The following is a 26,714-nucleotide window of genomic DNA, read 5'->3' on the forward strand; positions in this document are numbered from 1 at the left end:
TTTTTTTTTAAATTTTTATTTTGTGTATTTGCATCTTTCCTTTCCTTGGTGTGTTAATTTTGTGCATTTGCTTATGGTCATAAGCCATAATCAAACCTCCCTCATCATTCAGGTCTGCAAAGGTTTTCACAGCAGGTCAATCATTTCAAAGTAGCATTCCTTGAGGTATTTTATCCATGATTTCTCTCTCCTACTAGAAAGGGCTCTGCTGTTCTTACACTGCAAACCAAAACTGGGGATCGGGTGTTCTTTGAGGAATCCATTCTCCAGGCATCGACAAACTCCAAATCCTCAGTATTATCTTTGCTCAGTCCTCCAGGTGTTGTAACTGTTACTCTGCATTCCTTTATATTTCCCTATGGCTCTTTGTTCAATTTTTTTTTTTTTTTTTTTGGTTTATCTATCTTCCTTGCCTTTTTTTTGAGGCCTAGTGCAGCAACACCAACAGGTTACTTAATGTGGTTTATGACTGAGCATTTGTTGTTGTTATTGGTTTGGTATTTTAACCCAATACATTATTTATTTTTTTTTTCCCTGGAGGTAATAAGCTGCAGATTTGTAATGATAGGAAACCCTAATGGAACTATTTATTCTTTATGATAAGTAGTGTTACAATAGAGATTTATGCTTCTAGACTACCACTGTCTTCCTGTTTTGGCATTTGGCATGTTTCTCTGAAGGCTGTGCAGGCTGGATACACATGATCTCTCATCTTGTATAAACTTGTATTTTCATTCAGGAGTCAAAGTGATATAACAATTTTCAGACAGTATCTAACTCTTTTTATTGTGTGTATGCATGTGTTGCTTGAGACATATTCTTGCCGTAAATCCCGTGTAGTTAGGCAAATTAAATGAGTGGTCTAGTTGAGTTTAAATGTCTGGCTCCAGGCTGTTTGTGTCACAAAGGGAATCAATAACATAATGCTTGTTTTGTTGCCTCAAAAAGCAGTGACAGCAGCACTCAGGTCAGAGGCTATTGTATTCCCAGTGTCTAGAGAAGAAGGGATGATGTATGAAGTAGTACTAATATTTAACCATATGTTAACTTTCTCTGGATACTGTTAACCCATTTGCTTAATGGCTTCTAATATTTTTCTTAATTTTCCTAACACTTCCCAAAACTTTCATTACTGAACTAACACAGTGAAACAGAAATGTATGATAAGAGACTGGATAATGTTCTGTATTCCTCTGCTTAACTGGTGCTTTGAGAATTTTACTCAGTGATATTGCCTGTAAGAAAGGAAATCCAGCAGAGAAGACTGTGAACATCTGGAGCGCAAGTATGTAGGTCAACAACTGACGGTTAAGTTGTTGCTTAAAGACGGTACAGGATAGTACATGCTAAGGATGGTGGTTGAGCCTCACTTCTGCAGGATTATCTCAAATTCTTACTTTGCTGTTGTTCAATGATTTATTCTTCAAGTTAATGCAAGAACACAATTTTCAGCTTCAGCAGTTTTCCACGTGCTATTATTCTATAGATCAAGTGGTTTTATTGATGTTGTTATTAGTGTGCGTCAGAAAGTATGGTAGCAACAAATTTAGTCATGTGAGACATTTCTTGAGGAATGCTTCCAATAAAGTATAATAATGTGCCTTTGATGCTTGAATGATATTTCTCTAGAAAAGAGAGTTTTTTCTTTAAATTTTCACTAAAGTATCTGAATAAGGATATATGCCTTTCTGTATTAATAATCCATAGCATTTTCACTGAAAATGAATGCATTTCTTTCAAGTATTTTCTTGCAAACTGATTGCCTCTATTAACAGGAATGTAAACATGACAGGATAGCCATACTACATCCACATGAGAACATATTATAATATGTAGAAAGTTCTGCAGGACATGTCATCAGTGGAGCCATGCTCTTCCTAACAGCAGAATAGCTTGTTCTTTAAGCATTCATGAATCATTACAAAGAAACATCCCGAAGAACTTCTGTCACGGTAAACAAGGATAAATAAATAAGAGGTAAGATGAATAAAGGCTAAAATTAGTACGGAGCTACTGGTCTGCTCATTCCTTAAGGCAATGCGCAGCTGACAAGTGATGTGATGACAGACAGCAGAAAATTTCTATTATTAGTCCACAGAAGGTCAGAACTCAAGGAAAATGTTATTTGACTTTTGTATTGTGGAAACCTCGCTATATAATAAGTTGTGTTATCTCTGAGAGAGTTCTCACATTTGAAATTCCAAATCTGAACTCCCAGCTATGTTATGCTTACTGGGAACTGACTGTTTTTTGTCGGTCTGCTCTCTAAGCCCCCTGTTTTCAGGGACCAAAAGCATTCTCGTGGCATGTGCTGGAGGTGACTGGAATTGAGCTATCCAGAACTTGCTTCTCACCTCTCAGAACTGAATCCAAGGCTGTGATTGCATATCACTTACAGAAGCACTAGTACCATATAATTCTTCATCTGAAAAGCTCAGTTTTTTGGGGGACAGTTCTAACTAACATCTGTGATGCAATTAAAAATGACTGGAATTTCCAAGGACCTTGATTATAGGAAAAAGACATATTTAAGAAAGCTCCAGTATCACGGTACTTGCCTCTTGAATTCAAAGCTTTTCTAATTTATTTTTTTGTTAATTTATATGGCTCATGCAGGAACGGCAGACTGTTAGTAACAGTTATTCTGGAGCACAGCTGTATGCCATAATTCATTTCTCAGCCTTGGTGTTGACTAATTCCATTTCATCAATAGTTTATAGGGTAGAAGATTTTATATATTTCACAGTTAGCTTTAATAGTTTCTGACCTGAAATTATAAAAGGAAAAAAAAAAAAAAAAATAGAATGAAAACAGGTGATTCCAAGACCTAAGGAATATTAATTAATTGAGAGCAGCAGCCATTATATTTGATGTCTATCGCTAGTGTTACTTAGCTGGTGTTTAGTAGTCAGGAAAGTGCTTTGTTTCTTAATTTTGCTCTTCCTTCTTGTGACAGTAAGTCAAATGAACCGAGAACTAAAGAAGTGAATGAAGTTGAACATAATAGATTAAAATTAGTAACAGTGCTTTCTTGCTGTGAGCAATGTACTGTTGATTCATGTTGAGAGTCAGGAGACAAATCTCAGTCTTCAGTTTGTGATCTACTTGTTCTGTGTATTAATAACTGTGGAATAGTTCTTATTGACCATATCAGTGGTGGCTCTATTCTGCCCTTGTGCTTCTTTTTATTTGGAAATCTGGGGATTGAAGATTTCTCCTATTTATTTATTAATTTTTCCTAAATTGCTAAATGCGGAGGTCCTGCCTATCCGGGAAATTCCACTTCTTTCCTTCCTAGTATTTATGTAGCTGTTTATAAAGTGAGGGGGAGGGGAGGCTGGAGGGCATGTAAGAGAAATGAAGTCTTTCCCCTCCTGTCCTCTAGCAGGTTATGAAGAATGTCTCATTTGAGTGCACCCTAAAACGAGTTCCTATTTCATCACGTGTTGCTTTCTGAAGCTTTTGCTTCAACTCTCCTACTTTTGCTACGCTGACTTTCTGTATGAACCTGCTACCTGCTGACTGCCTCCTCCCATAGTGGGTGCTTTCATTTGCTTTCTTGCATCTTCCCTATATCTTAATCAAGGCTCCTCATGCTTATGCATAGGTAGATCCCTAAAAATTTCCTGATAGGAAATTATAGCTGTGATTTCACAGGCATGTGCAATCTCAAATTTCTTCTTGCAAGCAGATGAGTTTCAAGAACCTTTGATGTGTAGGGATCAGAACTGCAGTCCCTGAGGTCTTCATTTATTTCTTTATACACATGCCACGTTCTGAACCTTGTTGCATAAACTGCATATTGAGACAGAGGACAAAATATTGATTTTAAAATGCGAAGCATCTTTAGTTCCTGCTGAGGGAAAGAGATATTTCTGGAGCATTCTTTGTGACATCTGTGCGCACTTCTGTCCTGTGAGTTTACATTTTAAATCAGATGTACCAGAGTAGAAATTTATCTGGTCGATGCCAAAAAGTGTAAAACAGTTGTGAGGGTGCCAGTCTAAACAGGAAATGTGTCTAAGTAGGCATCTATTCAGTGACAGACAGCTTTTTAAATGGATGGTATATGTGGCAACAACACTGGGTAGTTTTGTGCTGTGGGGAAAGCCAGCTGTGAAAAGAGCAGTGTTTGTGGTGTTTGTGATGGAAGTCTCTGTGAAGATACAGTTCTGTCAGCTTTGCTTTATAGGCACAGTTGGACACATGTTGGACTGAGTAATTTTCAGCCAAGTTTTTTGAGGCAGAGATGATTCTTTAGCTACGTTTGACTAGTGCCAAACCTGTCGGAGCTTTAATCTATTATTAGAGCTTTGGAGTGATTAACATAGGCAGAAACGTTTGTGCAATTATTGCTGTCATACTGAGAATCTGAACACAGTATTCAAGATACGGCCTCACCAGTGCCTCATACACAGGGACAGTTGTTTGCCTTGTCTCATGGGCCATGCTATGATGCAGACCAGGATGCTATTGGCTTTCCTGGCCACCTGGGCACACTGCTGGCAAGCTTGGATTCCCTTCTTCCAGGCAGCCTTCCAGCCACTCTTCTTGAAGCCTATACTGCTGCATGGGGCTGATATGATCCAAATGCAGCACGTGGCATCTAACCTTGTTGAATGCCATACAGTTGGACATAGTCCATTGGTCTAGCCTGTCCAGATCCCATTGCAGGGACTTCCTACCCTGAAGCAACTTCATGTTCCTGCCCAACTTGGTTTCATCTACAAACTTAAATTCCATCTCGTCATCAAGATCATTCATAATAATATTAAACAAAGCTGGCCCCAGTACTGAGCCCTGGAGATGAGCACTTAAGACCAGCTGCCAGCCAGATTTATCTCCATTCATGTTGGCCATCCAGTCAGTATTTACCCAGTGAACAGTACCTCTGTCCAAGCCATGAGTAGCCAGCTTTGCCATGAGGATGCTATGGGAAACACTGACAAAGCTTTACTGAAATCTGAGTGAATAACATCCACAGCATTTTTCTTGTCTACAGAGCATGTCAGTTTATCAGAGGAGATCAGGTTAGTCAAGAGGGATCTGACCTGCCTTTCATAAACTTATACTGACGGAACAAAAAAATAAAGATATTTGAGGAGTCTTCTGAAAAAGGTACAAGAACTGCTGTAGAGGATTAGCACGATACTCTTCACTGTTTCTGAGACAGAGGAAGAATGCAACTAATTGTCAGATTCGTGATTTTTTGATTGGCGCTTTCAAAAGAAGTCTATGGTAAATTGAAATTTATGGTGGATGATTCATAGCAGTTTATCTACAGTTTTGAAGTTTTGCTGATGTCTAGATTTAGATTTCATAATAGTTTTTTTGGATGTGAGGTAGTGTTATTTCCTTTCCTAGTCCAAAACTGGATAACATAGCAGTTACTTCTGGTCTGTCTGTACTAACTGAGAAAGCAATGCATTTTTGTGCAGCTATTTATATTCTTCTCACTGTATGATTCTTCTCTCAGGCAGACTGAGTCACTGCCTGTCTGGTGGAATGCTTGTGTTACAAATTTAAGGGGAATCAATATGCTGCTTCTATGATGTTGGATGTATTAAGAGTCATTGAATAGCAATAGTTACAATTCCAAGGCCCCAGATAAAAGTAAAAACCAACTTTTCACCTCAGTAGTAAGAAAGATGCCTTTTGCTTTTGCTCATCTCCTTTATGTGCTACACTTCTTTTCTCATACAATCAACAGGGTGAGAAACTCAGGACTTATACTTGCATCCCTGAGAAAGCTCTATGGTAGAAATAAATACAGTTTGACAATCAGTTTCACCCCACTCAGATTTTTATACATACTCATATGTGATTTCTTGTTTACAAGATTAGTTTTGGCAATAGGTGCCATGAGATTTCTTATGGGACACCTTGTTCACAGTGCAGAAATAGATACAGGAAGACAAATGTCCTCTCAAGCCGAAGCAAGATCCATTAGCCATACAGGAATGATCAGGATAGACAAGTTTGTAACTCAAGTGTAACTTCTGCTCTGTGTTGATAGTTATTTTCAGTAGGTATATGCTGAGTACTTTGGTTAATTTCACAGTATGCTTGCAGTTATTTTAACTAGGCTGAAAATAAGTTGGGAACTTCTTGCTGAAATTTTTTCTTCATGTACTGTGGAGAATGTTATGTAAAAGTGGAAATTTTTACTTTTTCTGGTATGCTGTTACATTAAGATAATTTATATTTCACAGAACTGAAAAGAGTGGTTTGTACTTCCTGAGCATCTATTAGGCTATGAAATTGTTAATGCAGTATTCATCTGAAAATAATCAGGTCAGAGTTTTATTATGAGGCAGGCAAAAATTACTACTAATAATTGCACATATCATTGTGGAAAGAGAAGGGCAGATAGACAACACTTTGGCAATTAAAAAAGATGTTACCAGCTGTTTTATGGATTGGTCACTGGGGCTCTAATGTGGGCTAATTAACTCTACCTTACATAAGGTAAATTATGCTTCACCCTTTGGGTACTGCTAATGAAAGGCCCCTTAGGAAAATACAGAATGAACTGCAGGATCAATTTTTAAGTCTGTCTGATGCTGTTTACTTTTGCTACTGCTTTACCTTGTGCCAAAGGGAGTATGAGGAAGCAAACAACAATCCTTTATTCAGACATACAGAAACACAAATGTGCAGAGCATGCCATCTGAGCCTACCTCTAGAGCATTTAACAGTCTCTTACTGTCTGCTGAGATGCATTTAAGGATCTATAGATTGGAGCTGTAGTAAGCTGGCATGTCCAGGTCTTTTAGCTGTACACTTACATTCCACTCTACAAAGGCAGGAAAATACAACTTCTCCGTCTATAGTGGTTTGTTTCCAATTACATAAGAAGTTCATAGAAGGCAGAGGAGCTTATCTGAAGTTTAGTGCCACTAGGCCCCCAAATGAGGAAGAAAAATAGAGTAAGAGAGAGGATATAAAAATGCCCTGTGTCTAGTTGGCCTTCCCAGTTTAAAACTGAAAGAAAAATGATTAATATTGAAAAGGAAAAAAGAAAAGGGAAAAAGCAAGCTTACAGATGTGTGCTGTGGAGTTCTCTGCAATGGCTGTTTTAAGCTTTTATGCTATGTTGACTCTGTATGTTTTCCTTGTCTGACCTGGACGAGCATTTAATAACATAAATTAATTCTGAATTACTGCTTTTTATGTGATCGTGGTGTTTTGGATTTTTTTTGGTTGTTGTTTTGTTTTTGTTTTATGATTGTATGGGAGATTGGTAATCACAGCCTGAACCTCTGATTAATCAGCTAAGGCAAGTGTGGGGTCAGCTGTGGGAGCACAGGTGAGAGTGATGTAGCTGTGCTCCTGGAAGGGGTGGAGCTGGACTCCACCTCCTCTGAGACCTCATTTAAGGGTTGACCCCCACTGAGGCAGCATCTCTGGGAGATTGCTCTTCAGTGAGGACTGCCCCAGCTTCCTCAGCTAAGGCATCACCACTGGTGAGTTTCCCTTTTGCTTATAACCTCTGTACATTTACTGTCATCTTCCCTATCATCTGTATACTAGCTACCTATACAATGATAGATCCAGTGCTTTTATTTCTGAGAAATGACTGATAGTTCAGATATAAAGTGAAAGATACAACAAATCTTGAAGTTTCTAAAAAGGGCAATGTGAGTTATATGGTAGCATCTAGTTTTAAACATGGCATCTATGACAGATAATTAGAGGCAGCTGGATGCAAGTTACACTAATGAAACAAAATAAAAGAGTGGAAGTAAGCTTACAAAAATCAAAGTTTTCATTAGATTTTACTGCAGAGTTTTTCTACTCTTTGCTGAGATGAGCGTGGTAATTAATAGAATAGCCGTGTTTTTCTTTCCATGGGTTGCATCCTTACGTTGTTGTGGATGTCAGTGTGTTTCAGGCTCCCAAACTTAAACTAGTTACAAAGTAGAATGGATCTGCTGTACTTTTGTTGTTCTCTCATGTTCATTATCTGAATCACAGATAAGTTTAATTTTTTTTTTCTATTTTCAGCTGGACCACCTAGGAATCCTTGCTTTATTTAGCAAATTAATCTTTCCATAAACTAATACTGATGAATTTATATAGTACAGTTGTGCTTATCTTTTCTGTCTGCTTTTGCGTTAGGACACCAGCCCACCTGCTGTGAAGGAAGAAAGCCAGCCAGTGGGCAATACTTGCTTAAACCTAGAAATGCTTATTAAGCTGTAAAATATTAGGCTACAAACTGATGCATTAGAAGATTGAGATTGCTCAGCTTATCTTTTCGGTATTGGAAACTCTTGAAAGCTTCTTTGTCCCAGGTGCATCAGCAGCATGCCAGTCTTTGTGTGTTTGAGTGGAGACAATTTTGCCTCTACACCTGTGTGCCACGAACCAGCAAACAGTGTAGAGCAAGCCTTATTTGCTAGCGTTTACTCATGCTAAGTTGGTGCTAAGGATCTTAGACCATATGGCTTTGGATTCCCTGATGGGATCTCATTTTAATAGGAACAGTCCTGGCATTGTCTTGGGATGTGTAAGCATTTTCATTTCTTCAACAGCACTATCCAACGGTTAATGCAACTTCCTTCCTCCTTTATAAATTTTGGGTTGACCGTTGCTGATCCAGCATTTTGGCTGGTTGTTCTGTCTACTACTGTTGTACTGTCTTCCTCAGTGCTATAGAAATGCAGCTAGACACTCACCAACAGGCCCTGACATCATAGTTTTGTTTTACACTAGGCTTTGCCCCACAGGCCATTACAGTATCTCCATGTATCTAAAGAAAATTGAACACCTGTCCAAAGCCATGTCCCTTTTGTGCTTGTGTGAAGTCTTGGTGAGACTTTCCCTCAGAGGATGAAGGATTGCAGGGCTTTTTCAGGAGGTTGCTTGTTAATCTTAGTGTAGCAATTGAGAGAATAAATGCTACTAAGATGCTGACTGGGTCGTGCTTCTTTGAGTTTGGATGAATTTGAGTAATTTCTGATCTGAGGCCCCCACCATGCAAAACTGGTGTGTGATCAGAGTCAGAGGGAAAAAGTAATCTCTCCAGATACCTAGAACTCTTCAAAACATTATGTCCATATGCCCTCCATGCTTGCACAGCATACTGAAGGCTAAATGGGAATCAACCCTTCATGCTGAAGGTTTAACACATATGCAGGCTTTTGTGTGCTGCTATTGAAGGGCTGTGAAACCAAGTGTGTAGAAAAGCTGCTCTCTCCTTTAAGGTAAAGATTTCTCTGTTTCTGCTTCTGATCTTGCTACTAAGCAGTGAAAAATCTTAGTTTCTCTGTCTACAAAATGACCTTAGAAATATTTATGTAATGTTATTTGAGATTACAACCTTGGATGAAAGGTGGTAAATGCTGTGGTATTCAGACGAGATCAGTTCAAATACTACAAGTTCAGGACAGCATATTTGAGCAACTGCTGGTCTGCCACAGATATGGGATCATGTGACTGAATCAACTACCCTTCTCTGTATACTAGCAGTGCTATTTGTAGTAGAATATTATCATAGGATTAATGTCTCCTACTTTGCAAATAAATGGCTTAGCTGTGCCTTGGCATTTAACAGCAGCAGGAGGCCATTATCTTTTAACAATGCACTATTTCACTGACATTATCTCTAAGTTAACACAATATTACAGAAAGACATTTTCTAGCAGGAGTGTTTCCTTCATACACACAAAACCAAGAATGTTAATCTAATATTTATGCTTACTCAGATCATTTCTGTTAGTCTTTTGTACCTTCCTTCCATGGAGTTAGGATGGCGAGCAAGAACTGTGGGGTTTTTCTTTGTCAGGAAACAAAGCTTTCATATAATTTGAACAAAATGAAGAATTTTTTTTTATTATTATTATTTTTAGTGCACTTGGGAAAATAGATGTTGTAGAACTTTAATTAGAAAAACGTGCAGACTAACCTTCTACGTTCTTGCAAGGCAGCTTGCTGAATGTGACAGAAGTCACTATGCAGGGTTCTGGATTTTGACATGTGTTGTGTTACCACCATGCTGTTATATGCAGTAATAGATCATAGGAAGAACAAATGAAATTCAAAATGCTAGCAGCTAATAAAAATGAATGTGTTAAAGCATCCCAGCATTGGTATGTGGGGAGAAACTGCTGAATATCCTTGACATTACTGGGGTTTGATTTCTGAACATATTAAAAACCATTCATTACAGTTGCTTTATTGCAAGAAAAATTTGACATTATTGATACAATGTGCACAGTGGAGTTAAATATCTTCAGTGATTAACAATGCAATTCTCTGCCTTGTCTATACAAAATGTTGATTTGCTGAACCAAAAAATGTACAATATTAGGATGCTTTTAAGGACAAGCAATTTGCTTTTAAACCTTGTGTAGTCAGTGGTTTCTTTTTCACATGGATCTAAGGTCGTAGAAGCAGTGAACAGCTGTTTCTTCCTCTTGAGAGTAAATTGAGAAATTTCTGTGACCAAAATAAGACTACTGAACTCACTTGTAGTAGTTAATACAGCTTCCTGTCATGGGACTCAATTTCAATAATGAAACTTAAGGAAATATTGAGGTACTACAGGAAAAAAAACAAACAAAAAAACAACAACAACCTTTTTTTTTGCTTGGGATTCTGCTTTAGAGTTTTTAATCCAAAGTATAGTTGAAGTGGCTGGTTATTTTGAATCAAAATGTTGGTAGACATCATTTTGCTATTTCTTTTCTATCTCCAAACAATACTGAAGAACAAATGTGTCCTATTATCAGTAATCTGTTTAACTAGCTATCGTAGAAGAGAAAGCCTGTAATTCTCAGTAAATCCTTCTCTATGTGATGTGATTAGTATGTTTAATAACTACCTATGTGTAGTAATATATAACCGAGTGATTCAGAATATGGAATAGAAGAAGCTATGAATAGACAGTCGTACTTAGCTCTGTGTTTTAAGCCAAAAGCTTCACAGGAAAATTAAGATATTGATTAACTGAATTACTAGCTCCACAGCATACATGCACTTTCTCATATGTATGCCTGCAACTGTAGAACAAGTAAAATGATGTTTTGAAGTTGAGTAGTCGGATCTGTCAAAAGATCTGGGTTAAAGCACGAGTACTCTTGACACTAGGATGAAAAGGCACCTATTCTATGCTGCTGAATGATGGCAACAAACTGTTGAAGTCATATTCTGCACCATCCTTTCCTACTGCAGCAAGGCTGATTTCTGCACTGCATGGAAATAAAGGGTGTTAATATTGAAGTGAAAACCATGGCTGGATTATGAAGGTGCTGGCCTGTTTACTATGAACAGAAGTACTGATGGATCGTCTGTAAGGTAGCTACTACATTTTTAATGACATGACATTGGGGGATAAATAATGTTAATAAAAACTTCCTATATTATCTCATTTATTTTCCTTACACTTTATTTAGCTACACATGAAAATATTTTTATATACTTAATATACATGTGCAATAATGAAGTCTAGATTAAATCACTGTCTTTCAGCAATTCTGGTGGAGACTTAAAGGAGGGGAAAAGGAAGACTTATCAAAGGGTTGCTTGCAAGTGATATAACTTAACCCATTTCATGCAGTTGCATCCCACTTGCACCTATTCTTTCCCAACGTTTATTTCCTGGCCTTTTTTTTGATTAGAGGTCTCAACTGAGATGATTCTCTGCTGTCTGTGTGATGGCATATTGTCTTAAGAAGAACATTTTTCCATAAACATTCGTTCCATAAGTAATTTTAACTAATGCCAAATACTTATGAATCATCCTCTTATCACTTACAAAAGAGAACTTCTAGTCTTCCATCTGCTTCTCCTTAATTTTCAGCGTTATTACACATGCAATTACAATTTCCCTCTTCTAAATAATTCACTGCACAGTTCATTTCACACAGAAGGTAAATGAATAAAAATTTGTTTTCTTTAGTGTTAGCTGTTGGTTCTCTGTGCATGGCTGTCAGCCAGGAATACTAGATTTCCACATCCAATTTTTTTTGAAATGCGAGTTTTAGTGTTAATAATAGGTAATATATATGAATACTGCGTAAATTTTCCAATGATTGAAATCTGAATTCTTTCCTGGTGGAATTTACTCTTTCAATCTGTTGTCTTGCTCTAAGCAGAGTGGCTGATTAAATCGAGCTGAGACAAAAGTGGAAAGTCTAAACGTGGACCATTGAATATGTTGTGGTTTATTTATTCACTAGGAAGTTCCTGGGAGCCTTACACTGTTCTTAAACACAGAAATTAAAAACAAGTAACAATTAGATCTGACAGCGATGATAGAAGTATTTTTCTCATAAAATTCAGTTTGATACCTGAAAGAATTAAGAAGTATCTTAGAAGTGAGTAGCAGAATCCTGAATAGTTGTTGATTTAAGGTGCTCTCACTTACAAGCACTGGTCATGTTGTAATATGATGGGCTGCCAGATTTCTGCTGTTGTGCAGACAGAATGACGAAATGACAGAGGAGTCCTTTTCTTGCTTCCAAATGAATGTTGATAGTCAATCTACTAGAAGAAATAGAGCATCCTTGAAGATTGCATAATGTATCAAAACTTCGTTCTGAGTAATAGGTAAGATCTAACCAATTGAATGGACAGATTTGTGTTGCTGGTTTCCAGTGCAATAAGTTGCAGTACTGAAGTATCAGTGTTCAAGAATGTATTTAGTAATTCAGTACTTCTGTTATGCTTAACTTCATAAAAGACAATGGTAAAAATTAGCAAACCTCAGTGTAGTGGAATCATAGAAGTAAGCTCTATGGTATGGAGTTCTGTGTGTCTGAAGGAGTCACCCAAAGAATTATTTGCATATATGCATCTTCATACAGCTGAAGTTACTAGAGATGGTGTCAGATATTTAGGAACTTTCCATGCATTCAGATCTGGAGAAAGGGTTCTAAATATAATTTTAAAATCAATTAGAATCTCAAGGCTCCTCTTAAAAATGGCCCATTATCAATTTAGGGAAGATCAGAATTGCAACTGTCTGCATAAGCAGTCCATAGCATTCAGAGGTCAGTATTGGACTTCAGCCTATGTGATGTTTTGTACCTCAAATTTGAAGTTCATTGTAAATACAAAGTAGAACTACTACATTATTTCTTACCCTGTACATGTTTAGCTCTGGCGTGTGTTTGTTTGTTTTGTTTTGTTTTTTGTTTTTAACCTTCTCAGTATTGCTTTAGGAAAATGCTTGAAGCATGGACTGAAGGATATGCTTTGTTTTAGGTTCTAAACGCTTTGCTCAGGAGAGCTGTTTTCATGAGGCATTAAGTACGTATTTACCTTCCCTTTGTGGAAAATCAGCTATAATTGTAGGTAAATTTCCTCTTATTTCATTTAAAGAGTCTTTAATTTTTACAGATCCTGAGAGCATCTTCAGTGCTTTGTTTTCCTGATCAGACTGCTCAAACAAGCAGATACTAAGATTCATATTCCAGTTTGTTCCTAAATAAGTGTTTGAGGTTGCATGTAGCATAACTCTTATTCATTAATTATAAACTGCTACAGATAATCGTATTATGCCATAGGCCATCTGAGGTCTAGCTTGACTTTTTTCAACACTGTACAGATGTGGAGATAATTTAAGAGGAGTGCTTAATTGTTGTTTTTGGTGGCATTAATAACAAGTTGTCTAATGAGAGAAATGAAGCAATTAATTTATGGTGTACTCAATCCCAGTGTTCAGTAAGCGCAACATTCTTATATACCTTCTCTATTCTTCCTCTCCATCTCCTTACAGCCTTGCAGCAGTTCTGTTAGATAAGACTGTGAATTAGAATATCAGTCAGTGTCTAGTCCAGCAGTCACAATGTTTTTATTAGAGATACCAGTGCCATAACAATATGCTCTATGCATGCTTTAGCAAATATGAACAGAGCTTTGGTACAGGTAAAGAAATATCACCAAGCAATAAAGTATTTGTTGTAGAGTTATCAATCAAAATTTCAAGCCGATTTGGCATATAAGTGGTAAGTGATGACATATCAGCCTTGAAGTAAAATCAATAGTGACATTTCCAGGAAAAGCAAATAAATAGTGCTTCTGAAATGCTATTTGAAATTAATGGCAACTGTTTTGTTTATTTTTTGAAAGACTTTTATTTAACATATTAGAATTGACTGAAGCGTTGGGATAGTAATGGCGTGAGTCAGTATAGATGTCCGTACAGCAAGGCTTATTGACAGGATTTTCAGAATCCTCAGCAGGTTTACAATTCCAAAACATTTGATATATTCTCATCGTATATTTTAGATTTTAGGTCAAATGTTTCTGTTTTAGTCTCTGCTAATGGGTTTCAGTCAATTTGTTGTTTTAGACATTTGTAAGAAGCTATTCTTGCCTTCTTTCTTCAAGACTTCTTTCTTCCAGCCTTCTTTCTTTTCCTTACATACTGTAGATATTTTTTTTACTGATCTTAGATGTAGTGGCTCTCACATGAAAATGCTATAAAAATGGAGCTTCTGTATGTAAAACAAACAAACTCTATATAATCTAATTTGTCAATCTAACTACCAGTTAAATTTGAACCTTAAATTTAACATTACATTTTTCTCAAAATAGTTGTGCTGTTGATATCTCTTCAATAACAAGGCAGTGCATATGAGTTTCTACTCATGTAGTCAGTTTTTTTCTTCTCATGTTTAATTCCTTTTTCCTGTACTAGTTCTACAGTAAAGAACATATAATGGTTGGTTATGGACTGGCTGGGAGTAAAGCAAAACAAAAAAGAAAACCAAAAATAACCCACTTGTTTGTAATACTGTAATGGAATTGTAGACACCCCTTAAAGTGGTGTTGACAGCAAAAGTGCCTTCTGTAGTGCTTCCATATAGAAGTCCCGTTTTCTTCTGGAACTTCCATGGAAAAGGTGGTGACCAGAATTCAAGAATAGGGTGTTGACTCTACAGGCACAAATTTCTAAGAGATGAGTAATATTGGAGACTTTAATAATGGAGGGAAAGAAGATGAGGAAGAGAATGAGATCACTTTGGTGAAACATCCTCTTTGACAAGAGCAGTTTTTAAGATTTCATTTTTTCTTTTTTCAGATAAGGCATAGCACTAGTATTAGTAAAAGGAAAATCTTGGGAAACTTCTGCATCATTTTGATCTGACTGAGCAAGAATGTGTCTCAAAATAGAATTTCCTAAACAAAAATCCCACTCTTTAGCTTCAGCTGACTTGCATGTAGCAATACAGCAATATGTTGCAAAGCATTTTGGTGGCTTTTGAGCAGGAAACAATGATGTTATTTAAAAATAAATAGATTTGTTGTAAATCAAGGCAGTGAATTGATACGTAAATGCATGCATTTTATGCATGAATTAACCATCTACAAACTAGTGGATTTCAAAATGATGTGCTCTGCTTGCCAACTGTAACATGGGGTTCTCAAGCAGAAATACTGTATTAAGCACATTTGAGGTAGCAACTTGGAATGTATGAGCTGTTTGAGATTTTGCTTGTTCAACACCTGCTGAAACTGTGCTTTTACTGCAATGGCTTCGAGTCTAATCATTCGAGAGAGTAAACAAAACACTCAGGCTGATGTCTTTTTGAAGCTGTTGCGATTAAAATATTAAAACAAGTCTTTTTTGTGGAAAACAAATGCAGAATCCTAGTGTTAAAAATTCATCAAGACTGACCGATTTGCGAGGAGAGACCCAGAGAGGTCCTTTATTTTCAAGACAGTCTCAGAGGAATGATAACAGGGCTTCTTGCATTTTATTTATTATTGTACTATATTTTATATATTGCTTCTGTGTGTAATTGTTTAAAATGGATTTTCTTAGTATGTATAATGGAACTGTATAATTACGGATACTGTATTACTGGAACTTAATACGTTATGGATCTGTAATTTGTGCGGTGCAATGGCAGATTATTTGTCAGAGAGTAAAACTGAACATGCATATGGGTTTTAGTGCCAGCTGGTTTGTGATTATTTTATTTTACCATGGTTTTAAATGAGACAGGGTAGGCAGGCACACCAACACTGGTTAAATAAGTTGATTCTGATATATATATATATATATTTTTTTTTTTCTGGAACAATAGATAATTTTAATGCTTCAGTGACTTTTAATGTGAAGAGAGAAATACTTTCTGTGTCATTTCCAGTTAACCATTTACCTTTCATGTTTTGAGAAAATGCAAACTACTGTCTCGCTCTTGATGTTTCTAGCTGTCAAAGTTACTTCTTTTTGGTCATTGAAGTACAGGTGATGAAAAGCATCCCTGCTGTATTCTTTCTGATCTTTCCTGTTGTCCTTCTGGTGTTCTTTCCATATTATTTTTTTCTCAGCTCTTTTTGCAGGGTATGCATGAATCACATAACTCCATTCTAGCATTCAGAGCACACTCTCTCTTACCACCTTGAAAAAGTTATTTATTGAGTGCTAAATAACTCTGTGATGGGAGTGAAAGGGAGGCGTTTCCAAAGTATTCACATCTGCTTTCCTCTGTTGTTGTTGGTTTTTTTTTTTTTTCTATCCAAAAGAAGAAAATCCTAACATGAAAAATTAAACTTGTAAATAATATCTAATCTGCGGGAATTTTAAGCAATATTTTGTTACAAGTTTGATCCATAAAGCCTCTAAAGAAATGTGTAAGATGATTTGAATAGTATGTTGATAAATTGTTTGAGGAGAATTGTCTTTTAGAGAATTCATGGTAAACTGATTAAATGCATTTATTATGTGATGAATTTTCAATAGGAGACAGAAAACAGATTTGTTGATTAACATTTATTTTTTCTGTATTAAGCTTATAAACATATTAAAAATTACAGTTGTATATTTGTCATGAATAGAATCATATAAGTCACTCGTAAGAGAGAAGCAGCAATGTATTTACTTATGGAAAATAGTGATTTAATACAGCTTAATTGTGAATAAGGCAGAAACCTAACAAGAATCAAAATAGGAAGGTACCTGTGAATATTGACTGTATAGAATGTAGAGTTAAACATGCTTATCCAGATGTGTCCACTTGCTAAGTCCTAAGGTTCAGAGAAGACCTCTTTGTTTTTTAAGCTCCTTAGAGGTGTTTATGTGAGACTGGATCTGAACTTAGATTGGTCAGTGGTTTATGTCTAAAGCTGTCTGCATAACCAAGGCCTCTGGTGCAATGGACAATGTCAGGCAAAGTGGTGGCTGGACCTTGGAGGAGCAGCAGTGGGGTGAAAGCACATGGTCAGGCATAGAAAATGTTGAGCAGTTCAGCTAATTATGGCTAAGAGTGAGAGGAACAGACTGGTTCAGTAGGTAGAGTGCTTGTCTCAAGGCTTGAAGTTGTCTTCAAGGAAGTTCTCTATTTCATTCGTGACTATCTCTTTGATTTGTTTCAAGCATGACACTTTGGATGAGGCCAGTATGACCTAGATGAGTGTGTATTCATTGTTTAGGAACTTGTTTTTTCTTGTACCTGGAACACCAAAAATTTAGGTATTTAGTCTAAGCAGTTTGACCAGGCTTTCTGTAGTAGAAATGGAAAGAGTTAGTGCCCTTATTATGCTACCATGGTACTGAAGGTCATGAATTCTCTGGGAGTCCTTTTAGCTCATGAGTGTAGAAAGAATGTTGATGACTAAATTGTACCATAAGGCTTTATGTAGCTAAAAATGTATGAGATAACAATGTACCCAATAAAAGGCAGAGAACAATTCTTACATTCTTACGGAAGAAATGAGAGAACAAAAACGTTCTGAGATTGTAAAGTACTGTAGTGATGGGGACCACACATTGAACTTAAATTAATTTTCCTTTTATCTTCTGTATCTTGGTTTCTCACATGCTTAACTCACATGTTTCTTGGGAAGGGACCTGTCTTGTGTTTCAGTTCACACAGCAACTAGTGTATTGGGGTCTGCATGCATACATGGAATGCACTTTCCACTGAATCAGGGATTTTAGCCACCCACCCTAGTTGTATTAGGTTCACTTAATTCTGTACTGTTAACTCACTTCTCTGGTACAGATGGGAAGCTGTGAAAGTTATGCTTAAAAAAAGCAAGGGGGAGGGGGGATAAGAAAATAGCTTGGCGAAAAAATCACTTTTGTATGTGAACAAGGAATAGTTTCATGTCAAATGCAGTTGGTAACATTTTTGTAGATTTTCTTATTTTTTACAAAAATTGGCAAATGCAGGAAGAATTAAATAATAGAGATAAAAAAAAACAACAAAAACACCAATGTTAATTTTGTGTTGAGTTCCTGTGAACTAAATATGCAGGTTAAATATGAAAGTTAGGTGATATTTTTATATTTTGTTTGTTTTTGTGGGTATTGCAGTTAAGAAGTCTTCTTTATCTGTCAAGGAAAAATGGGCCCTTGTAATAGAGGCACTCAAAATGGAAATCCTTCCCTGTGGGATATTCCAACAGGCTCTGGCTTTGCTGAACCATAAACAGTTTAACGTATAATTAATGCAGGTGCACTGACTGTTAAAAATGCAATATTTTTGCAGATTAAAAAAAAAAAAGTCTCCTTAGAACATAATAATCATCTCTTTTTCATCTGAATACATCACTGATTCTCTTGGAAGCATTTCTACTAAGTGTATTCTCTTCGCTGAAGCGTTTGGCTGTCATGCAAATTGGACTTTCTACCGATTTCCACAGGCTTGTCATCACTATGAAAGAAATGATGTGTGGTTATTTAAAATTGTCCTTTTTTACTTCAGTGCTGCCAGCACTCTGCGATGCCTGACATTTTTGAGAGTAGCAACCTGTCGCATCTGGGTTATGGGGAAAGCATTTAAAATACCAAAAAGGCCTACATGACATGGCACTGTCTGTGTTTTTGTTCTTTTTTTATTTATCCTCACACTCTTCACAGTTCAACCTTATGAAATCTGTACATAAGGTTAGAGATTTCAAGAGCATTGCTCAAGTAAGGCAGCTAAATAACGGTGCTTGGTCTATTCCCACAAGATTTATGTGTAAACAGTAAGGAAACACATTAGTCTAAAGTGCAGTGTGTAGCCTCAAGTGTATTAGACCATGATATATAAATGCTTATAGGAATGTATCTGTGGGAGATTTGTACTCTCCAGAGTACATTGCTTCTTTAGAGACATCAGTTTGTCACTAACAGATTAATGAGCCATTTTAGAGAACTTGGAATCAGCAGGCCAGAGAGAAGAGTAACAGAATCTGTGAAAATACTTAAGAGAAACGAATTGTTGCTGGTGCTTCATATGTGAGTGCACAGCAGCTTTAAAAATAGCTGGCACATTACAGTTGCCTGGAATCATTTCCATTTGTGCTTCTTAAGTGGGTGCGTGTACTAAGAGTACGGCAGATATTTGGGATTTTACCTAACTATACTTTCTTACTTTTTATTTACACTAGGAAACCTAAGATCAAGAAATGCAACATGGAAAAGTAGCAGGATTAGTAGTAGAGTGTTTAGTTTTAAACACCAATTCTTAAAGATACGTTCTTTCATTTGTAATTCTGGAACGAAAAGGAAAAAGATAACAGCCACTCATCTGAACTTTGTAGACACTCCCAACCTGTAAACTCCATGTATGTGATTTCTTACATGGAGATAACAGCAGATAGATTCTGGGTTCAGAAAGAATAAATACCCTGCTGTGTCAGGTTAAGTGAGGTGATGCAAGGCTCCTTAAAATGTCAAGAGGCTGTATGTTAAAGGGATGGACTGTAAGTGTTGATGTATGCTTAACAGATTTTGCAACAGGCAGACGATTGCCCTATCTGCCCTGTTTATTTATATTCTCCATAGTTGGTCAAAAGGCAACCTGTTCTAGTAGTTTAACACTGAGTGCATCTCAAACTGTTTAATTTTCATTAAGTCTTAATTTCTGTGGGTTCAAAGTGTGCGGTTTGGAATTTAGGAGCTGTACATCCTTTTTACATCTAAAAGGCAGACTGCACAATAGCAGACATGTTAAATCTTCTGTCATTGGAGTCTCCTTGACATTATGGAGTTGTCTTTCTTTAAAAGAAAGCTTGTTTATCAGCAAGGCTATATTTAAAATATGTCTGCATATTTTGTCCATACAACTCCATGGACTGCTGTTTTGATGCTAGCTTGTAGTGGTGGCACCATGTTTCATCCCCACTAATGATGTGGTCCAGGAAAATATCACCTTCAGCCTCATATTGGTTCAGTAGGTCCTGACAAGTTTGCATGTAGTATTCTTTCTGTTCCTGTGTAAGCATGTGTGGGACTCATCTGTCACAAACTTTGCGGTATTCCGACATTGCTACATTGTTTCCAATGCTTTGAAGACAGCGTTCAGCTTCATACACTGTTCTCTGGTTGCCATCCTCTGATTTGAGTGTTGAAGACACTCTTAATTTTGTTGTGTGACAGCTGGGCATGGCCATCCGTGTTTTGCACATGGAGGAGTTCAGTGACACCGCCTTGCTTCATACACACCTCCATGTCAGATGCTGTTCTGTTAGACTGCCCCTCTGCTGCCATCTGTTGTGCAGCAACAAAACGTAATGGGATAATGGTGTGAAGACTCCAACTCTGCTGCCATTCTGCCCATGTAGTAAAATAGGAGGCACTTTTCATAACAACCGTCATATAATGTATTAAGAAAAAACGCACTTGCTGAAATGTTATGCAATTTCAGGTCTTCACCTGAGCACAAACTGAGTTCCTGTGTTTTACCTAGAGTCAATCTCACAGTTACTATATTTCTATCCTGTAGAAACTATTATTATTATTATTCAAAACTGACAGTAAGTCATACATGTTTCTGATAGCAGTCCCTTCTTCCAAATAAATCAGGCCACAAATTACTCTCATCAAAGCTTTCACTTGTATCTGGTTCTGCTTAATCACCAGTTTATTTCCACTTTATTAAGCAGTTACAATTATTTTTCTTATTTGATGTGCAGCTAATAATGAGCTACAATAAGGGAATCTTGGTAAAGAGAGCAGTAAAAGTGATTACTGTTGTAGGTATTTACCTTTCTGATGATGTGTAGTATTGTTGAATAGCATATGAACTCAGAGTTGTTCTCTCTGGGAAGTACGTGACATTTAAAATACAAATATAAACTTAATTTTTGGATGTTTCTTGTGGTTCAAAGTAATTTATTCTACTTCAAAGACCTGACTAAATAACAATTTTATGTCTGAGACAGAGAAATAGTGTATTTATAACTATTTTTTAAGGTGATTATGGTTTAGATTAATTCACTTCAATTTACTTTTGCATGGCTCAGTTGAGAATCCTGTGAAGCTTCATAAAGAGAGGACTGGATCCTTTCAAAAGAGTAAAATCTAAAGATAAAAGATGTGTGACTCCAGAGCAAGTAGCTTACTGCTTTCATTCCAAGTTCGCTTTTTAAATCTTTGTCTTGTTATTAGAAGATTGCAAGTCAGAGAACTAAAAGACATATGGCATCTGTACTTTGACTGGAATGACATGCAGATTGCTGGATCAGTAAAAGTGCAGTATTATTGTTCAGTCTGGATGACTTGTTAGAAATGAAAACCAAGTATCTCAGTGTCTGGCTGAACTAATTGAGCTGATGGGAAGCACATGAGCCATAACAGCTTTATTTCCTTAAAGTGTGTGAAATACAGTGGTGCTGTATCACAGTGCAGTGGATAAATCACTGCAAGGAAACCTCAGTAGTAGCTAAGGAAACAAACATTCATGATCTTGACACTGGAATGATGAGCAGCGTGTTACTCCTTGTTTCATAGAATCAGTAGAAATAAGCTTTGTATTTAGGACTTGGGTAGTTTGCCTTCCATATACTAATCTCTAGCTTGATTCAATAGTGCTGTGTTTTGCTAAGAATTGCATTGCAGAAAGTAAACAACCCATCTCTGTCCATTTGTTCAACAAAAGAATGAGAATTGCTGATAAATGATAAAGAGATGGCTGCAGCAGAATAAATGGTGAGCTTCGATATTGGGATATTTTCCTGTTTTGGAAATATCATAGACTTCAGATCATACAATTGCTGTCAAGAAAAATTGCCCATAAACTTTTAGGAGATAGAAATAACTCAAAGAATTTAGTGAAAGTGGAGTCGCCTTAGGAAGTGAGATTTGATGGGCTGAGAGACTTCAACCTGGATTCTATGTAGGGTTCTTGATGTCAGTGGGTCATTTATTGTTGTTTTTGAAGAAAATACTTAAGGAATAAGTAAATGTGGGTATTTTTTTGTTTGTTTTGTTTTTTAAGATGTTCAGCAATTTATTGTGATATTTCTTTTCCATTATCCATTCCTAAAAACCCACTTTTTCAACAGTTCATTCTTCTTTCAGTCCAAGGGACAGAAGTGTGTTGCTTAGTGGTGTCTTCAATGCCAATAGAGCAGGCTTTCCAAGTTCATATTCTTGACCTGTGTGGGATAGGTAGTTACAAATGGAACTTATTGCTATGGTTAGATGTAAAGAAACTGAGAACTTAAGGGTTTTTCAACTATCTGCTCTCAGGGAAAGCCATTGCTTTTGCAGTTAATCCATTGATGCTTCTATTGCTTGAAGTGCTTTGCTTAGGATTGTTTTCTGGACTGCTCAAGCACTGACACACGCTTCCCTGTGAAGAAACTGCGTCCTTTCTTGGTAACTTCTTTTGAGTCTGAGGAGGGGGTAGATTTTACACTTACTACTTTCTTATTGACTAAATAGCTTTTAATGTATTAAGATACTTTTTTTTTTTTTTTTTAGCACAGATGTATACTCTTCAGAATTTACTTAAGTAGTACTTAAATATGTTGTAAGCAGACAGTTATTTAAATGTGTGTAGTAAATAAATACATCGTTCAGGCAAAATCTTCAGCTTCAAGTATTTTCAAAGAAAATTAGTTGGTTTTAAGAATGCTGCACTGGGAAATGCAGTAAAGCTTTTTTTTTTTTTTTTTTTAATGCAAGTTAGAAATAACCAGGGAAGTGATGTGAAGGGACTTAAGCCAAATTGCAAATGAGTTCTCCATTCAGTACTAATGAGTTGAAATAAATAGCTTATTCAACTCCCTCCTGCTGTACTTTGTATTTATAATACACAAAATGTTCCTTAGACTTAGTTATTTTTCTCCTCCTGAGTGTCCTCATTTTATTACTTCCAAAGTGTTTTAGTAGCTGCTTTATATCCTTTTTAATACAAGTGCAGGTATATATTTTCATGCTACTCTGTGAATCAGTCCCATTATCTGACATGTAGAAGAAAAAGAGCTAAATGTCGTTATTCTCAAATTGGGGTATCCTTTGAAATAAGTGGGGAAAAAAAAATGTATATTTGACTTCGTCTTGTGCATTAGACTCCCACAGTCACTGTGAATATTTATTAAGTTTATTTCCTTTACTGTCTTGATCCTTCTTTCAGCATAAAAAGAGGACCGGAAATATGCAATTGAAAATTACTGACCCAGGGATGGATCTAGTTAATACTGGTGTTCTGATCTTTTTGGCTAGTGATACTCCCAAATAGGCATTTTTTTTTGGCTTAAGAAGGTGTTGGCTTTAAGAAGTGTTTTTTGGCTTTCTAGGTGTTAATGATGAAGGGATATATGTGTGTGTACATGTATATATTAAGAAAGATACGTATTACGAGAAAATATAAGTAAGAGTACCAGTTTTCAGATGTATTGCTTTCCTGTGCATTAACTTCCCTATGATCATTGGAGGTCATTGATGACTTGGCTGCTTATAACAGTTGCATTCATTCAAAATAAGGACAAGATACTTTTTGAGTTGTTTATTTTGTTATTCATCTTAATAGAGGAGAATTCCCACATTTAATGTGAAATTAGCTGACTTTTATACTTACTATTATTTCTGTAGGGTGAGGATGGTCTTAATGTCAATGTGATGTGGGACAGTGCAAGAATAATTGGTGCCTAAAAATCTTTTTGTGTTTGCTGGAATTTTGATAACAGACATCTCTCTTATTACTTAGGAATGAATTGAAGCTTGTCTGTGCTTCAGTTGCTGTCTTTTTGTTGCTTATCAGGCATTGAGATATGTAACTTGATTTTATTTTTTTTAATTGGAAAGTTTCATAAAAATTATTTATCTTAATTTGACCATCAAACACTGCAGCCTTGTCAGAAAACTAAGGGCCATTTGATGCCTAATAATTTTTAGTCAGTACACCAGATCTGTTTCTAGGATGCAGTCCCTGAACTCCAGCATGATGGCTTGGCATTCCTTTCATCTGTACCAGTTCTCCAAATTTGCAGATTTATGTTATTCACTTTTATGCACGTGTTTAGTTTTTCTCTTCTTTCTTCTTCTTTTACTGAGGTGCAGAAAGGAAGGATGTTTCATATATATGACATATTAATACATGTAGATTATACTTTAAGAATAAAATGTGATATAGCGAGGATGATGGGGAAGTGGTTGTTACAGTCCAGCTATTTGATATTGTGATATGTTGTTATAATGAAGTCTAATACATTTTCCTACTGTCAATATATGACTGAACATCTTGTATCTAGTTATGAAGCAAATACTGCAGTGCAGTAGAGCACAACAGTAAGATTCATCCAGTGTAGGTGGAATGCTCTTGCAAGTGGACTCTAATCCTATTTCTGAAGGGGGGTGGGGGGAAAAAAAAAAAACAAAAAACAAAAAAGAGTGGTCCTCAGATCATTAAAACTGATTAAGTTAAAATATTAAACAGGTAAATACATTCAGTATTAAAACAGGGAGCAGATCAAACTGTGGTTTTGTATTGGAAAGGAATAAAAAACAAAACTCTTCCCAACAGGAATGCGTGTTTCTGCTTGCTTCCATGAAAACCGAAGGGAGGTTTTGAAGCTGGTGTACTTGTTCTCTACTGAGAGGAAAGATGCATAGAAAAGAGTGTTTCTGCAATGGGAATACATATCTCAACAGAAAAAGTATATACTGATTCATCTCGGAACACAGTGTTCTGCAGAAGAGGCAGGGTTAACTAGCTCCTGGATGCTGTGTCATTGCTTAGAGAATTCTACTGGAATAAAGAGCTATTGATGTGCAGTTTTCAAAGGCCTTACCTAGTACACATTTTTAAGGGTATGCTGTGTGTTTTTTAAGGGGAATATCCAAACCGATTTAGGTCTGAAGTGCTTTATCAGTGCAGAGAGAAGAAACAGGTTTCTGGTTATTCAGGCATTGATATTATAAATTAAGAAATCCTATTTTGATTTCCTTTTCAATTTGCCATTGACAGAGGCTTTCCTTCACTTCACTGCTGGTGCTTTGCTGAGATGTGTAGTTTGGGACTGTGTGCTTTAAAAGCAGAGGAGGGAGAGGTGTATCATGAGTGCTTGGGAATGGGTTGAGACCCACCTCTGTGTTACAGTGTGTGCTCATTCACCAAAGAAAGTGACTATTTTCTTGCACCTCTTGTATGGTTTGTTACTTATCAAGTGTTTGGCTGTGCTGTGAAAAGTAACTTCTGGAAATGCAAAACTTTTTTTTCATGAAGTGTATTTCAGTGATTTCACATAAGGCATTTTTGGAGGTCTTCTGAAAGTTTGGGTTGCAAAACTGCAACATGGGATAATAAAATAATTTAACTTTTTGGTTTTGTAAGAAATTCTGTGTACACTTTATGCCATCTTTATTTTAATGAGATCAAGATGTTCATAAATGCAGTTATGACAGGTGCCTTTGAATGTTTATTTGCCAGCTAAGATAAAAATATAAGGATGTTTTTGTCATGTCCTTTAAAATATGCTAATGGGACAATGAAATTTAAGGTTACAATTGAGAACCAGTATTGCAGTTTTTCAGTAAAATACTCATATTTTACATGATTTTCCGTTATCCAATGGTAGGAATTAGTTTATGATATCATCACAATACACTAAAAATGAAAATATCTCCCATGTGCTGTTTATTAGGGGCCTGTATGAGACTAAGAAAGGCAGCAGTCTCCTAATACTGCAAATATTTAGCTAGATGCTTAATTGTGCTCTCTGAATTGTCCCATTGAAGTAACCAGAGTCACTTCATCTGTAAAATTAAGCATAAGACTCTAGCACAGAAACACTGGGGACTTCCCATTGATTTCAGTGCCCAGGGGAAAATTAACAGACTGAAGAGATTTTAATTTAGAAAAGCATTTGAATGGGTAGCTGCAATTTTAGAGATGCAAGGGCTTATCCAGAGATCTTACCTCGCTGAATACAGTGGTACCACGAGGTAAAATTTAGATCTGTGAATGTTCACTTCCTAGGCTTGGTAGGCTTGTAAAGTGCTGTAGAAATTGCAGGTTGTTAACCATCTGAAAGTATTTTTTCTCCCTATTATTCTCTCTTTATTTAAATATTGAAATACAACATCAGTCAGACAAAAAAAAATCAATCTTTTCTATTTTCTCATTTCTGTCAGTATATGCTGTCTCTTCAGCTTGTTAACAATAAACAGTTTACACGTGGAAATGCTAGACTGAAACAAGAAAAATCACAGCAGCTAAATTTGCATGTTTATATATGCATGCTGTCTATTTTAATGTAAACAATCTTTTCCTTGTTTTTATAACTACAGGACTATACCTTGACAATGTACTTTCAGCAAGCATGGAGAGATAAGAGGCTGTCATATAACGTAATACCTCTAAACCTTACTCTGGACAATAGAGTGGCTGATCAGCTATGGGTTCCTGATACCTATTTCCTGAATGACAAGAAATCATTTGTACATGGCGTCACTGTGAAGAACAGAATGATCCGCTTGCATCCAGATGGGACAGTCTTGTATGGTCTAAGGTCAGTGTGAACCATTTCTGACTCCT

General features: G+C 36.5%; 1 protein-coding gene across 6 annotated transcripts in view; it reads left to right on the forward strand.

Annotated features, from left to right (window-relative positions):
* GABRB2 (gamma-aminobutyric acid type A receptor subunit beta2) overlaps positions 1–26,714 on the forward strand; it is a 116,487-nt gene that overhangs the window by 21,311 nt on the left and 68,462 nt on the right. For all 6 annotated transcript variants that reach the window (XM_072348660.1, XM_072348662.1, XM_072348659.1 and 3 more), the window contains one exon: positions 26,468–26,688. In XM_072348660.1, the coding sequence (XP_072204761.1) occupies positions 26,468–26,688 (221 nt within the window). The remainder of the gene's footprint in view (positions 1–26,467; positions 26,689–26,714) is intronic.

This window comes from Excalfactoria chinensis, chromosome 13, assembly GCF_039878825.1.
Source record: "Excalfactoria chinensis isolate bCotChi1 chromosome 13, bCotChi1.hap2, whole genome shotgun sequence".
Classification (NCBI taxonomy): Eukaryota; Metazoa; Chordata; class Aves; order Galliformes; family Phasianidae; genus Excalfactoria; species Excalfactoria chinensis.